The sequence below is a fragment of the Dermacentor variabilis genome, chromosome 1, assembly GCF_050947875.1.
Source record: "Dermacentor variabilis isolate Ectoservices chromosome 1, ASM5094787v1, whole genome shotgun sequence".
Classification (NCBI taxonomy): domain Eukaryota; kingdom Metazoa; phylum Arthropoda; class Arachnida; order Ixodida; family Ixodidae; genus Dermacentor; species Dermacentor variabilis.
The window spans coordinates 268,421,637-268,438,794 of NC_134568.1; the positions used below are offsets into that span (position 1 = coordinate 268,421,637).

Here is a 17,158-nt window from a genome sequence, read left to right on the forward strand (position 1 = left end):
GGCTACTCGCACCTACCGGATAGCATGGGTTTATTTGCGTATAATGAAACATTTTGCGTAGCCGCGTAACGTTTTCGAGCACTTTCGGAACGTTTACGACCGCGTTCTGCCAACTCTTCCTTGCTGAGGATCCGTTTTAGCGTCATTTTTAAGCTTCCGTTGTATGCCGGCGTGATTGTCGACGAGCCACCGTAAGCTAACTCAGGGAAAGCGGACCAATCACAGACGCCGGCACCATCCTCTTCATCCAGTTATCGATTTTCAGTGCAGCGGCTCGGTCCCATCGAATCCCTCTACACTTCAGTGTGCTCCTCGCCTCGTGTGAGCCAATTAGATAAGACAAGCCGCTCAGTGTAGGCAATGTTATTCGTTTTTCAAGCAAACAAAAGTGACCTCCTATGAACGAGGAGAACGTTTGATTGGTCTGTTGAGACAACCCTGCGGGTGACCGCCGGATGCTTGAGTCGGCGGTTACGCAAATTTGACGTCAGGAAATTGGAATAAAAACATATTGGAATAGTTTTACGTTATACGGCCCCCGTATAGAGTTAACTATGTTCTAGCCGCTGGAAATGCGCTCATTTTCTGTTCTTTTGCTTTAACGTTATAACACGTATAGTAGTTACAGTCTATACCATAATACATGAGATTATAACTTCATCACTAGTGCGCTGAATGGATGTACAGCAGTACTAATTGTCCAGACAGTTTTTTTTTTAAGAATTCTTATGTGAAACTTCCAACGAGCACCTCAAGGAACATGAATGAAAGTAATAATTTCCTATTTTTAGTATAAGTACTCAGAATAAAAAAAATTATATATACAAATTATATGCCTGGCTCCTAGTTTTCAACTTTTGTAAGCCAGACTACGCAAAAAAATGTTATGCAGATTGCTGGAGCCTATACTAGCCATATCGATGCCCATGTTATGCGGGAAAGCAGTAGCTTCGCTAGTGTGAAAACGGGTTAAGCCATATTGTGCAGGAAACATTTGTTTTTACGCATTGCAGCAGGCACCTGCTTAGATTTTTACTATTAGGCTCACGAAACAATGGTAGTTAGGAAGCATTCAGAAGGCACCTCACACTTGGTTATTGCGTTCGATCAGCTTTTCTTTGCAAGCAAGGTGGTCTAGTGTGCGTTCAAGTGGTGCTGGAGCCTCCACAAGCTTTGTTCAGTTTCTGTGCAGTACTGCACACTAATGTGAAGTGTTGCACAATATTGAGCAGTAATGAATAAGGACACTAGCGCATCCGGTGTTCAAAATGTGATACATCAAAGTGCTAGTCAAGCTTCGGTCGAAGGTTGGTCTGAAACCCACTGCGGGCTCTTGTGTAAGTGAAAGCCCCGCACGACGGAAGAATGGAAGCCACGCTGGAAAAAATAAACCTGCACTTGATATTAGTCGAACACAATTATCAACATAACGCGCACTCATGAGCATCTAAACTAGATACACTTGCCTTTTGTCATGGCGCCCTCTTTTCGTTGAAAAGAAAATAAACTTTCACTTACATGCCCCTACTGAGCGAAATCATACATGTACAGCAACGGACACTTCGTCTGGTTCTGATAAATTGACGGACCAAGATCAACAAATTGTTGTCATGATTAGCTCTCTGGTGAGTGCTGTTCGTGTTCTTCTGGACAAGCTACATACACCAACAGCTCGAAGTGTATTGCAAGTGCTGGATGCCATCAATCCGGTTCTAGCGAGCCTTCTGAAGTCCAGTGCTTGTCATCTGTAGAACAGCAAAAATCTTGGAAACGATTTTCAGTTGCGTTCTTTCTGGACGTCAAAGGCGTTTACGGCAACGTTTCCCATCAACCCATTCTAGACGCACTTTTGACAATTGAACTAGGAGGGCGAGTATATCGATGGATCAGAAACTACTTTACACAAAGGTCCTTGTTCGTAAGTACGGAAGATGGTCTGACTGCCGACCACTACACATGCCGAGGTGTTCCCCAAGGCGGTGTTCTAAGCCTTATTCTTTTCAACCTCACGCTTCTTGGGCTGGCCGAATCCCTACCGGAAATAGTGAGTGTCTCAATCTACGCCGACGACATCTGTATCTGGACATCAGCTGTCACTTGCCTGCAGGTTCGCGCACGGCTACAGAAAGCAGCAACATAGACATCTGACTATCTTCACACACAAGGCCTTACCATCTCAACAGAAAATGTGCGTTAGTCGCTTTTACGCGAAAAGCGATGAATCGTTATCCAGTATGCATCAATGGTCAGCCTATCTCCTACAAGAGAAATCATCGGTTTTGGGGCGTCATTGTTGATCGGGACCTCTCTTGGAACCCTCAGGTTGCCCACTTGAAGAAGAAGCACACGTCTATTGTTCACGCCTTCAAGTTCATCGCCGGCAAAACATGGGGATCGTCAGTGGGATCCATGCAACAGTTATATCGAGCACTTTTCATCGGATTCCTATGCTATAGCTCTCACGTGCTTGCTAAAACGTGCAAGTCAAATTTTCGAGAGCTTCAGAGCGTGCAGGCACAGGCACTACGTGTTTGGCTAGGCCTTCCGCGGAGCGCCTCAACAGCAGGAACCATTATAATGGCTCAAGTCCATCCGATCACGACTTACATTAGCACCAAAACGCTTAGGGCCCATGTTCGTCATGTTTCACGAATGCAGTCAAGCTCTCTTGCCTGCCTGCCAGAACGACGACCACCGGCGTCCTTCTCCAACGAGGTCAGCATCCATCGCGCCTACATACCATCGGGCTTCACACACTCAGCACGCTCAACCTCAGCACGCTCAACCTCAGCTTTGTGGTGTTTAAAACAACGTCAAGTGCGTCTTACGGTTACAGGGATAAGAAAGAAGACCGACCTGCCTACCTTGGCCTTGAAGCAAGCAGCTCTGGATTGTTTGCACACTTTCTACTTTGACCGAGTCCGCATATATACGGATGGCTCTTCCACCCAGACCAGCTCCACCGGCGCAGTGGTTATACTATCACGATTACTAAGCATCCAATACAAGATTTCTCACTTGACAACATCGACTGGTTCAGAGCTTGTTGCCCTCCGAGGTGCCGTTGATTATATTAACAACCAACCCGCTGATCAGTGGGCAATATTCTGCGATTTGAAGGCGGCCTTACAATGTCTTCTGTCATCTCTTCGTCGCGGGTCCTGTGAACAGCTCGTGTCGGAGATTCGAGAAATGCACCATCATATGATCACGAAAGGACACGACGTCGTGTTTCAATGGCTGCCTGTCCATTGCGGTATCTCCGGCAACGGCCTCGCTGACGAAGCTGCTAGGAAAGCACACGAAGGAGCAACCCTTGTTTCTGTACCTTTATCACGAACTGACGCAGCCCAACACTCAAGCAAGCTAGCGCACCGTATGACATTGGAGAAGTGGCACACACCTGAATTCAATCAACATCGATTGCATTCCCTCGATCCATCTATGCAACTGCGGCTGTTACCAGGGCTTCCGCGTAATGAGGAAACAGTGCTGTGCCGCTTACGCTTGGGCGTCGCATTCACTAATGCATATACCTTTTTGATTGGAATGGCTGATAGCGCCGAGTGCAATGCTTGCGGTGTCGAGGAAACTATTGGGGGCGAGGAGTTACGGAGTCGCCATCTGTCGGAAGCGCCTCCCTTGCGTAGTATGAGGGATCACGCGGCGCGCTCCTCATAGGTTTCGCTTACGGCGCTCAATAAAAACACCACGCGGCAGCCCTTCTGGACATTTATGTAGGCACTCTCAAAACGAGGGAAGTTTTTGACTGTCGATATAATAATCTTGGGCAAACTTAAAGCACAAAATCGTATATAGACGCTATCTTTTTGCCAAATACGTACAGCGAACGCCACTACGCGCAGTCGCCACGATGGAGTCTCCAGAACCGGCTTCTTGCGGGAAAGGTAGGCAAACGCTGAAAGTAAGCCATTTCAAATATGTTCTTATAGTAGGTTGTCTGTATAACCAAGTGGGGCATAACAGAATGAAGCCTCAATGCAGCGATCGCACGGGTTCGCAGCGACCGACTGCGTGTCTGCATGCATGTCCGCGCACAATGTTTTGCTTTCGCTGTGAGCGCGTTTTCGCACCGTGCCGTGAGCTTTAGGCCGCAGCATGTGAGCATTTGACAGTATACTAGCAACCATTGTTGCGTGGACGCTATCAGAACTGTTCAAAAATAATTTCGTTATATAGACTTCGACGCCTACAGTGACTATGATATGCCGTCGCGACGATTCAATCTTTTTTTTTTTGTCTTCTAGGTTCTTGGACATTTCAGTATTATTTCTCAAGTTGCGTCGCACTGTATGTTTATCGGTCTTCTCAGCGTGCGATTTCCCTCTGCTTCTTTTTTGTAATCTAGTGCATTCATTCTTAACACAAACATGACCATATGCCACGCCTTTCTTTAATGTGCGTCTTACCACTGCCTTTCCGTTCCAGTGAACTTGCCAGTATCTAGCATCAACAAGTTCATAGACCAAACCGTCCTGACATGAGCCGGGCAGCTGGCGCGGGCGAGCGTCTCAGTGCGCGTTTTCTGCTACTCACCGAACATCGCGCAGTCCCGGCGCCATAGCAGAAATCTTCTTCGCGTCTGTGCTTGCTGCATACCCGAGTTGTAGCCGATGGCTGTCTGCCGGTTCTAAGTTTCGCCAGCCAAGCTTCACGCAGCTCCTTGTCCTGCGGCTACGTGTGAATAAGGCTGACACCGGGCTCCGTTGCGTACGTCCGGCACTGCGGCACCGAGCCGCAGTGCCGGACGTACGCGGCACTGCGGCATATCGCACGCCTCCAAAGGAAGTCACTACCTATTATAGTAGCTTCAGATGTTGTCAAGCTGACACCCAAGGTGGTAAAGCGTCACCACTTAATCAGAACCGCGGCGCAGGTGGGACTTTAAGCTTTCGTTTTCAGCTCGCTTCGGCGCTTCCGAAGCAGCCGACGCGGCCGCTCTGGCCACGTGATTCCTCATGCCACGTCACGCCGACGGTGGCGCCAGCTTTTCCAGTGGTGGAGCTCGGCGCCAACAGAACACCTACTGTGCTACTGCCCATCGTTTGAAAATGAAAGTCATGACCTCTGCACAGCTCTCAATCAGCTTGATAGAAAGCCGTTCCCCTTGAACAAGATTTTGGGACCATGGCCTCGCATATCGCAGCTAAAAAAGGCCACAAAAGCGCTGCTGCGATATTTGAAAGCTACCGGATTGAGTCAGCGTCTGTGATCCGGACCGAGTGACCGAATTATATCCCCAGTAGGCTTTCTCTTCTTTTTTTAATCTTTCCGTCCCCCTTTCCCTTTCCCCATTGTAGGGTAGCCAACCGGGCTCAGTCCTGGTTAACCTCCCGAACTTTCATTTATCATTTTGTCTCTGTCTGTCGATCATAGAATCTGCTAGAGCATGATGATATATGGGGTTTATTGGCGCAAGGACCAGGGATGCACTAGAGCATGATGTTCAACTATGATCGCTAAGGGCATCTAAGTTTTGGATCTACCTGAACAAGAGTTAACAGGTCAAGGGCATGTACAGAGAAGAGAGAGAGAAAGCAAGGATGCAGGTAAAGCAGGGAGGTCAACCAGACGAGCGTCCGGTTTGTTACCCCACAAATGGGTAAGGAAATAATGGAACAGAAAGCAGCGCGGGGAACATATAAGAACAATGTCAGGAAAGCCTTAAGCGGTGTTCTATTTTTCGACAGTGGTACTGATGTTAAAACCAGTTATCTACATCATATAATTCTCAACACGATGTAACTCTTTATAAGTTGCCAAGAATCCTGGGCCTGCAAGCAAGCAGCGGTGGCAGAGCAAAAATGGCGTTTTGCTGTTGAACACAAGTACGCGGGTTTGCGTCTCGGTCGCGGCGGCCGTATTCCGACGGGGGGCGAAATGTCAATGCTTTGGGTGTGTATAGATTTAGGTGCACATTAAGAACCTCGAGTGGTCGAAAGGAATACGGAACCTTCCAGTACGGCGTGTCTCACAGCCCGTCTATTGTTTTGGGACATCTAAACCTGTGATTTTATTTTGATTTGGCATGAAAAGCACAGGTGGGGCGCGACGTCGTTGTCGACAAGAGCTTACCTCGACTTTTCGCACAGGTTCTTTTCAGATCCCTGCTGATTCTGTTGCCCGGCGGCGGTTACTCACAGGTGGACAGCAGCCTGCGACTGCGATCAGCTAAACTGCGTGGCGGACCGACGCGTGTTATGCCGTCGGATCCTCGCTTTTTTCCGGACAGCAGTGAACGTGCACCATCCTTGGACTCATTCACGCATCTGGCCTGGCAAGCACCTACGTCAATTGATACTAGCTAAACATCGCTTCGACGGACTGCTGCCGGGGCGCGAAATTGTTCTCGACACGAGCTTAGCTCGAGTTTTCACGCAGGTTAGATATCAAAATCCGGCGTCTTTCTACCGATGTTCTAAGCGATGAAATACTTGAAAACCTGCATGCGATTAGGTAGTTTGACCAAGCGTACTTTAATTAATTGCTCTTACTCCCCTCTGGGGATGTTGCGTGCACATGTATTAATCCCATGTTGTGACACGCACTATCGTATGTAATGTCGCGCTCAATCAGTGGTCGGCGTGGCGCCCCGCCCACTGACCACCGAAAATTGCGCGCCCATACGATGGTGCCCAGCTGGCGCGAAAGCCGACGCTGCGCACGTTAGCCAACATTATACGTCACTCAGACGCTGCCGGCAGACTGAGCCGCGGCATGTTCTCGTACCCGGTACTATACACATCCACACAATATTCACAGAATTTCAGCGAAATTATTTAAAAATTGAATACTGCCTGTTTGCTTCGAATGTCGAATCAAATAGCCTTTCGATATTTGATTCGGCATTCGGAAAATCTGAGCATTTACACATTCCCAAGGCAGTGCCTTCTTAACTTTTTGATAAAGTTTACTTTCCGTTTATGTCTAAACAAGCACAGAAACTAGAGAAAAAGCAAATGTCGGAGTAGTCTGACTAACGAGTATTCTTAAAAATACAGTTTGGAACGTGCCAGCCAGAACTTACTGTAAGCATGCACGCAGATAATCGTCATACCGGTGAAAAAAAAAGTAAAAATAAAAAATACATCTTTTTTTCATCTATCTGTTCGTTATAAACGACAGACGCGAAAAACGAGATCACAAGTTGCACCCTCACGGGCAAATAATTTCTGCGCCATAGTGCAAGAAAACGGCCAATGCAGTTAACGTTAAAAGGGACCAAAAATTAAATTGTGGCGTTTAACATGCAAGAATCACGTTTAAAGGATTATATACAGGTGTATACAAACAAATTTATATGTTCAGTTGAAACTTCTCAATATTGTTTCTGAAAATTATTTTATCATCTAGACAGCACTATTATAAATGTCCTTTTCTGGGCTTAGATCTAAAGGAACTGCCATTGGTGAAAAAGAAACGTATCTGCATCCTGATGTTTTTGAAATATACTGCTTTGAAATCTATTGATTTGAAACATATAACGCCTATAGTTGGAGTTTCCTGTCTTCGGAGTGACAGACAATGAAATAATGAAATTCGATTCAGGTAACAAGAGAAAGCGATGTCTGCTTAAATGAAAGAAGAAAAAAAAAACGAAAAATAGCACGGACTATGTTAAATGGGCTGTAGAAGGGACGCATAGAGGACAAGGCACAGCTTAAGACACATAAAAAAAAAAAAAAGCGGCAACAGCAACAGCTGCTCATGGAAATGAGAAGGGGTTGAAGGCAGATCTGCGAGTGATAGAGGACGAGCATTCATCTGGTCACGGCGATCTCATTGCGATGGAGTCAAAGTCAAAATGTGGTGCGCAAGCTGACATTTCGTGCCGTTTTAGCCGAACCCAGTCCATGGTTTAGATCCACACTCTGGCTGTCTTCGCCGGTATAGATTGTCTTCAAGTCCCAGCACTAGGCAAGCTTAGCGGAGGCAGTGCTGAAGAGGCGAAACTGCGCGTGGGCGGAGCGGAAACCCAGTGCATCGGTTTCGGGGGCTGCGAAGGGGAATGGCGCCATACAGGGATGTCGTAAGGCTGCTGCTCCGGCATTCAGAACCGAGCGCGTTTGTGAAAAGCAAAAAGCCTTTGCCGAAGAAATTCACAAGGTTTATGTTACTGGCCATTTGTCTCCAGACTTCAAGTGGCGTCATTTGCACACGCCGGCGTCTTTTAACTTTGTTTTTGGAAAGCGTACGCATCTTAACTCGAGCGTTGCGAAACTTAACGCCCTCCTTTCGTGTCCTCCTTTCTTGTCTCCTCAAAGTCGCTTCTTACTAGGATAATGGGATGTGCAACCGCCTTTATTTGTTTTTTTTTTGTAAGCATCAAAAGTTTTAATGGAGCTTTCGCAAATTCTTAACGGTTTACTTCATTTGAATTACTTAGTTTTTTTTTAAATTTCCACGCACTAAGTTGAGCTATAACAGTAACCAGAGTGTTTCCTTCGGTTCCTGTTGGCATCATCATCTTCTGCGAAACTGAGCTGCAGTTTTCCGCCGAAGACAGTGTCACTATCATACGTCAAAATAAATAAGTGGCCATGATAGAACCGATGCAAGAAGCTGAACATTTAATGCAGTCGCTGTATGCTATAGAAGCCCTGCCAAGGTGACGTGTAGTCAGGTCGTAATGCGCAAAGCACTGTTGAAGATCAATTGATGACTCCTCAAGGTTTATATATGTCGCAACTTTCGGAACAGACAAATGATAAAGGGCGTTTTCAGTGGTCTAATCACCGCACGTTTCGCAACGTTATGTTCCACCTGTTCCGTGCCAGTCCTTCTCAAACGATGTGCCACAAATACACGCTACACTGGGAGTTTCCTACGTCGTGAATTGAAACAGCAGAAGCAGCGGCACACACAAAAAAAGAAAGGTCTGTAAATTGTTTGCTAGTGAGACGAAGCGCGCACGCCAGGCAAAAGTAATAGCCTGATTTAACTTTCTCCACTGAGGCGCGTAAATGTAATTATACTGCCTGAAGCAGAAACAGTTGATTCACCTGAATGCAGGCGTAATGATTCAACAACCTTGCTAGAGAGTTCTGGTCGTTCAGAGCTCTCGGAACGTGTTTGCGTTGAAAATTTCACGAGGGTTGCAAGCGTGCCGCCTTATTATTGTAAAGCAGACGACCAAGAGGCGCTCAGACAAGAAAGAAAGAAAGAAAGAAAGAAAGAAAGAAAGAAAGAAAGAAAGAAAGAAAGAAAGAGTAGTATAGAATAGAAATTAATAAATATTCACTTTCGCCAGCCAGAACGACTTTATTCCCTTTTATTGTGCATACATCACCAAGGAACACGTAATTCTCTTCTGTCTGTCGGAGTTGCAGCCGAAGCAATCACGCAGCCATAACGACGCTCAAACTGCTTTTCATCAGCACATGCACATAGAAGTGGCGAGCTTACGTCCCTAATTATCCATTAGGAATGTGCAGCAACTATCGAGATTTAAACGATCAATCCAAGGTTCTTTTAAAGCAAAGTAATGAGTTAAATAAAGAAAGACTAGCCATTAGGTGCCACTGAGGCAACATAATATGGTGTGAGCCCACAAACCTGCTTTCTTAAATGCTCACGAAGTTTAAGCGCAGTAATACTACGAACCTTTGCATGGCGGCGCTGCTGGAGGCTGCGGGGCTATCTTGCGCATATACTGTATAGTATATTGCTGCAAGTTGTCCATTTGTTTCATGCTATATTTTTCCTCTGTGGTTGTAATAAATTTACATATCGTGCCTAAACTATATGACAAAGTAAACTCTTTCTTTAGAACAAGAAAATCTCTTCAGGGGAGACGTGTATATCAAAATGTTTATTGGGCCTTGCAAGGACACGATGTTGAGCACATCTATATATGGACGTTGCAGTAGGGCATCACACACATCATTTATCAAAGTCAATCATCATTGATATCTGCCGTAAGCGAATATGCTATCAAGTAAAAGTCAGAAACCGAGCTTAGTTATCTAAACAGCTTATAATCATGACTTGAACGCTCACACATGGGCACGTTCTTTTTCGTTTGAGCATAAGCCACACGCACTGTCTCAACCAATGAAAAACGAAACCAGACTAGCGAGAAAATTGTGCCGCGCCGCTTACTTTCAGATTTCTGTGTAACTTTCATCCATGATAATTGCAAAAGCTTTCCGCTGGCTGCGAAACCGCTGGCATCGCACGGTGGCACAAAGTTATACCCTATAAGTACGCAATTTTCATGCGGTAATTGCATGACGCGTCCAAGGGCGTCGGTTAGTAATGGCGATGGTACAGCAGTCGGGGTGTGAAACGTTGATGAATGACTGACCAGAGTGATCGATTGGCAGTCGGGCGCGCGCTGCTCGCTATCGCACATCTGTGCGCGTGCAGCAAAGTGGCAGATGTGCCGGCCACGTGACGCGTCACTTTTGGCTGCTCGCGCGGTGGCCAGCGTCGCCGTCGAGCGAGGCCGGAGGCACAACACGTGGGCCGCGTGTCGCTCTGCAAAGCCGAGCGCGCACGCGGTGCCGGCGCGCCCAGGACGCGGGACCTCCTGGGCACGTCGGCCGTGGGTGGTTGTAAAGGGAGGTGTGGCATGCGTTACTGACCGTCCTTGTCGTAGTGGCTCCAGACGTCCATGAACTGGCTGGCCGTCAGGTTCTTGAGCTCCCTAGTCTTCTTGTCCCTGAACTGGCGCATGAAGTTGGCACTGCTCTTGTTGCCTGCCTTGGTGCTTTCGGCCATCGCGCTCGTGTTAAGTTTTTGGCAAAGGAGTGGTCTGCAAGAGCAGGGCACGAGGGTGGGAGACGCAGGTAAAGGAAGATTGGGGAGACGTTTCAAAGTCGTCTGAGCGGGTCGATCGACAGGGCCGAGTGGCGGCGGAGGGTTGTCGCGTAAGGGGGCGCGCTGTTGTGAGTGTGTGGTGTGCTCGGGCCTGAGTGCGGCGGCTCTGCGCAGCGGCGGCTCGTGCTCTGCGGGCGACGACGAGAAGCGGCCGACTGCGTCCCAGCACCGTCGGCCGCTCGGCGCTCCGCCGGGGGGCGCATCCTTGCCTCTGCGCAGCCGCAGTATCGACCTGCCGCCGCCGCGGGTCCACGCCGCAGGTGCGCGCCCGCCACTCGGACGCACCGGCGGTGCCGGGAGCGCGTCACATCGCTGCAACAGGAAGGTCCACGCATGAGTCGAGCGGCAAGAATGCCGGCCGCGGCAGCGATGCACTTAATAGCGCCAATGGCAGTGCGGGAGGTGCACTTGATGGTGCCAGAGACCGTGCTGCGGTGTTGTTAAGCACTAACGAATAGTACATGACAAAAATAAATTGGAGGAACGACCGAGCTTACCGACAGCAATATTAGATGAGAGTTGAGTGGACTTGTCGAGACCCTGCAAATGAGTTGTTAAAAGTAAACGCGCTTATCATCACCTAAGTTTTAGTAATCTTGGAATGGAACGTTCAGAGAGCTTTTGAGCGTGGCAAGGTACTTGTGAGGTTTTCGAAAGAAACGGTTATAAAATGAAAACAAGAGGAAATGTGTAGCTCCTGCAGCAGCCACGAGCCTGCCTGGCAACGCTGATTCTGAGGATTCGCCCACAAGGGAAAAGTCAGCGTAAGGAGCCCTGGCGCAGGAAAAGTAGTAATCAGAGGGACGCACTGTTTGCTGTAGCGGAGCTGTCCGTGTGAGCGATTGCTCGGCGCTGTGTCCGGCGGGGGCATTGATCTGGGGCGGAGACCTGCGCCTGTGTGCGCCCGACGGGGACACGTCTAAGCCGCGCTCCCCGTGGACCGCCTGCACAGCCATCGCTGCCGCACTGCGTCGCCGGTGCAAGCACAAACAAGTCGCGGCTCTCCCCTCGAAGCCCACGAGGTGATCGAGACAAGACGAGCACTCACTTCCCGCCAAGGGAATTAAAGGAGAAAGTAAATGGAAGCAATATTTGGCGTCAACACGTCAGCCAAATAAAGTCTGGTTTGATGGCACTCCTGGAGTGGATAGCGTCAGAAAAGCGAATTCTGCACGATCGTGACAGCGAGCAGACCTTGTATGTCTTGCATGTGGTTAGGCTTAGTACAGGGACGCCACTGTATGCTTCGTGGACACGCAGAAAGGGGCTCTTCCAAGAAAGTGACGTAGTTACTAAGCAACAAAAACCCGAAGCTTCACCTTTGATAGTTTTGTTGGAGTCGTTGCCGGACACAGAGGCTAGCAAGTGTTTTAGGCTGCCGACGATGACCTCTCGACGTGACCATGTCTATTGTTATGATCTGCAACTTGAGATCAACGCGTTTTACGGGGAAGGTCCCTGCGAGCATTTTTTATTAATGCAATTTATTGTTTTCCTCAAACTATGGTTCAATTACACTGCAGGGGATTCACCAAGAACCGGGTGATCGACAGCGTAATATACCTGTGGCATTGCCTTAGAAGGCTGGTTTTTATTATTATTATTATTATTATTATTATTATTATTATTATTATTATTATTATTATTATTATTATTAATTTCCCAGGCGTGTTCTAATAGCAAAATTTCCGAATGGAATCAAATACGAATGCTTGAGAAAAACAACCTTCGAACATTGAAGCGAATACCAAATACCATCCTCGTTTCTGAAAGAAGTGTAGTATAAAGCTTGTGGAGCCCGTTTGCTAGAAAAAGGCTCCTTCACAGCATTTGGCATAAGCATGTAATGCCGTTCACAATCGGACGTCCGGTCAACTGAGAAGCTTCTAAATGAGAAACAGCTACTTTCAGTTATATCTGGTGCTCCGTCGCACTGCAGTAATGGAACAACAGAACAGAGCCAACAACCCACCAGATGCACGTATAGTGATGTGCTCGTTGAATGAGAGAGAGCAACAAAAGAAAGGGGAAAGGCAGGGTGGTTAACCAGATGGGTAGATCTGGTTTGCTACCCTAGGCTGGGGAGAGAGGGGAGGGGGAGGTAAAGTGATAGCAAAGTAGAGGAAAGAAAGAAATGAGCATAGACATACAATCACCGTCAAATACTGCCACCGTATACCGCCACCACACAGCACAGTAGCACTTGCAGCACTATAAACATCAGTTCAGGCTATAGCCAGTTGTCCAAGTCTGTTGCCCTTAAAGACTGCAACAGTACCCTCGTCGCCCTCCGTTACGATGGCCTGTGATGTAAGCATTCTAAAATGATTTTCTCTATTATAGGTCTTTCATCAAAGCGCGCTATCGCGATTGCGAGCGATCGTCTCTGTAAGTTGTAGCGAGAACAGTCACATAGGTGTTGAAGAGTCTCCTTGCTACCACAGCCATCACACGAGGCGTCGTCGGCCCATCCAATTCGGCCCAGCCATATTCGACAAAGCAGGGTAGCCTCGTGTCGGCAGAGTCCAGCAGGGATGCGAAGGCGGAGAGAAGAGTCTAGGTTGTGCAGCCGGTTGCTTTGAAAACTTCGTGTGTTCCGCATGAAGAACTTGATATACCGGGTGAGCATTAAAAGTTTCTTAGCGATATCTGTCCTTGATAACGGTATCAACTCCTCTTCTTCACCTTGATGAGCCTACCAGGCATCGTTATTGGCGTGTTCGTTACCTATGTCACCGCAGTGACTTGGAAGCCACTGAAATGTCACGTGGTGTCCTTTCATAGCCAAGGTAGGGATTAGTTCTCTATTCTCGAATATCAGTTGCTCGCGTGGTCCGCGCCACAGGGCTGTTAGGAAAGACTGCAGTGCTGCCTTCAAGTCACTGAATACTGGCCATCATCGAGGTTGTTCTTGGCAGACGAGACGAAGTGCAGCGTGAAGAGCTGCAAGTTCCGCAGCCGTCGATGTCGTTGGGTGACACATCTTGAAACTGATGGTGCTGGCTTTTGATGGAAAAGACCCGGCTCCAGAGCAACACCGGAGTGTTGTTGATTTGTCAGTATAAACATGTACGTTGTTGGCGTAGCTCTCGTGCAAAAGGAGTAGAGATAGTTGTCTAAGAGCAGGTGATTTTTTTCTGATTCCTGGTACCATGAGGTGCACTGCGGGTCGAGCCAAACATCATGGATGAATCGATGGCTTAGTTGTAGGGGTGAAGCCCGATGGAATGCGGGTGTAATAATCCGAAATCGTAACAAGAAATGATGCCTGCGGCGTTTCTGATGGTAGCTTTACAAGATGATGGGAACGGGCTCGGATAAAGCGCCTAATGTTCACTGTAAACTTATTCAGCACTAACTGCAATAGCTTACAGTCGTGCATGTGATGTCTGCGGATGCTATGAGAGCACTGACCACTTATTGTGCCACTGTCCTCAATTTGAACTACAAAGACAATCAATCTATCTCCAGCGCATTCAGGCAACGAGATGATCGTCCTCTGAGTGAACAGACAATACTAGAACACCGCGCCACCGATTATCGGCTCAGAAGACAGTGAAGGCACTTTTGTGCTTTCTAAGAACGTCTCCATTGTGCGAGCGCCTTTGACTCTGCACATCTCTACACCCCCCTCTCAACACCTCTCTCGCCCTTCTGCCAATCGGACTCTTGATTGGTTAACATCCCTGCCTTCCTTATATGCCTCTCTCTCTCTCTTTCTCTCTCAGCACTTCAACCGCAATGTGTGTTTGTATTGGCTGGTCCCGGACGATTGTAATAGTCGCCACTGTTGATCCGCATTTTGGCAAATTAAGACAAACTCTGAGAGCCCGAGCTTGAATAGTCGAGTGTTGGTCAGCACGGGCAAACTATATCTTGAAAAGCTCAGAAAAAGTGCCCCCTACAATTCCAACATTGAATGCACTGACATTCCCCAAATCTTTACACCCAGAAACTTGAAAAGCTGGGAGATTGCTGCCAGGCGCTGCTTTGTGTAGGTCACGTGAGGGCTTCATGAGAGATCTCTATCAATGATTATGACAAGAAATCTGTGAGTCTTCTCATAAGAAATGATCTGACCATTTATAGAGATGGCGTAGGGTGTTATTGGTTTGCGAGTAAACGCCACCAGTGTATATTTGTCTGACGAAATTTCAAGACCTTGATTGCGGAGGTGTACAGCTGTCAGAGTAGCAGCTTTTTGAAGTCTCACACGCATCTGAGGACGTGTCACACCTGAAGTCCATATATATATGCCGTCTGCGTACGTAGATATCTTGATCGCTACTGGCAAATTTTCAACGAGATCATTGAGTGTTAGGTTGAATAGGGTGATGCTTAGTACTCCGCCTTGAGGAACGCCTCGGTAGGCGTCGTGTCGTGCGATTTGGCCATCGCCGGTACAAGCAAAGAACGATCTCATAAATAGGTAATTAGAAATCCATTGAAAAATTCCACCCCCAAGCCCAACTATTTCAACAGCATCGAGAATAGCCTCGTGAGATCCGTTATCGCTGCCCCCTTGACATCTAAGAACAAAGCTGCAGATAATCTTTTACATGCATTTTGATGCTGGACATAGGTCGTGAGATCAACAACACCGTCTATTGATGAGCGGCATCGTCGAAAACCCGCCATGCAATTTGGATACGTGTTGTAGGGCTCCCACACAGCTGGACAGCGCTATTGAGCGATCTGGGACGAGTTCGAGTAGAGACTTGGCGTGCTTCAGGAGAGGAACCAAGCGGCTTGTCTTCCATTCTTCAGGAACAATTCCATCTGGCCAGGATACATTGTAGAGACCTAACAGTTCTCTCCGTGCCCATTCACTCAGGTTTCACAAGGCGCGGTAGGATATTCCGTCTGCTCTCGGGGATGAAGAACGCTTGCACAGAGCAAGCGCCGCCTCAAGTTCCTCCATTGTGAAAAAAAAAGAAAAGGTCCGTGCGGCAGTTAGACGAAGCGGGGATGTCACTATAGGAGCTGGATAGTCTGGACCGGTTGCTTGGCCAGCGCTCCTTGCACAAAATTATTATACATCAACATCCAGCCACCTCTGGAAGAGCGCCAGCGCTTTGAATGGGAATCATGCACTCTGTCGCCGTTCGGAGCGGCGATAACGGCGTAGACAATCCATTCATGATCTTAGGACAATCAGACGAGTGCCAAATAAAATCCAGCGTCACATGAAGAGATTAACATCTCCACGTTGAACAATGTTGTGCCGGTCACTAGGCCCTAATCTCACCACATCTCACCTTTCCCTCCTCTGGATAACTGTACCTGGTCTGCGTTCCCTGCCTGAATAACGTTGAAGAAGATTTGTGTAATACTATTGTAATACATACAGTACACAAGTTAAATGACTCCACAGTTCTGTAGAAGAAAGTCTCAAAAATACAAATGAGACTGTTGCCTAATAATACAGTACCTAGTCAGCGGGGGGTGCATACATCGTGTATATGCATTACCACATATAGTCACAACAGAACAGTCAACATAACATAATCCACAAGCACACACCTATGCACAGAGACATTGAAATGAAAGGAACATTAAAACGGTAATAACAGCTAACAATGCCGCTGCCTTCGAGAAAAGTTTGTAATGTTTTTAAAGCGCTCTTCTGCAAGGCCGTTGTTGGCTAAGGACCCAAAAGATTTTTTTAAACTGAAAGGACTGCTGTCTCATATAATTACGGTTGGTTTAAGTCGGCGGCTTGGTGTGTCGTGATGTGGGCAATCTAGAAGGAGGTGATGTATATCTTCATATACAAATTCACAATCACATTCGGAGTTTCCGCATGGTCAATTCTATGTAAGAAATGTTTTGTGTAGGCAGTACCTAGGCCATAATCGATGAATAAGGGTTTCCATATTGCTGTCTATGGACAATGGAAACTTGAATTCAATAAACGGATCAATATGATGCAAATCCGAGCGCTTAGAATTCTGGTCAAACCACTTATTTCCACGCATTCCGAAAGACGTTGCCCTTATAATGCAGCGTAATTAATTTTTCGATATTGGGAGTGGAACCAGATCACCTTTATAAGGTGTTCTTGTCGTGCTGCTTCATCGGCTGCTGCGTTTCCAGGAATGTTACAATGCCCTGGTGTCCGCTGGAATACTATTTCATGCTTCGTTTGGCTTGCATTTGTGAGGTCTTTAAGAGCTTCGCATATTATACTATCACTTATTCTTTTTCCTTTTGTGCTGCAGAGTGATGTTAGATCGAGGAGCCTGTGAATTGCTGAAAATTACCCATTTTTGCGCATCTGTTACTGACGTTATAAAGTTTATCGCATATAGGGTTG

The 17,158-nt window shown here is 47.4% G+C and overlaps 1 protein-coding gene across 3 annotated transcripts in view; it reads right to left on the bottom strand.

Annotated features, from left to right (window-relative positions):
- Cbp53E (Calbindin 53E) overlaps positions 1-17,158 on the bottom strand; it is a 266,973-nt gene that overhangs the window by 224,757 nt on the left and 25,058 nt on the right. For 2 of the 3 annotated variants that reach the window (XM_075675479.1, XM_075675471.1), the window contains exon 1: positions 10,608-10,994. The exons of the other annotated variant lie outside the window; for it this stretch is intronic. In XM_075675479.1, coding sequence (XP_075531594.1) covers positions 10,608-10,743 — 136 coding nt within the window. In that variant the 5' untranslated portion in view covers positions 10,744-10,994. Of the gene's footprint in view, positions 1-10,607; positions 10,995-17,158 lie in introns of those variants that run through there. 3 annotated transcript variants of the gene reach the window in all.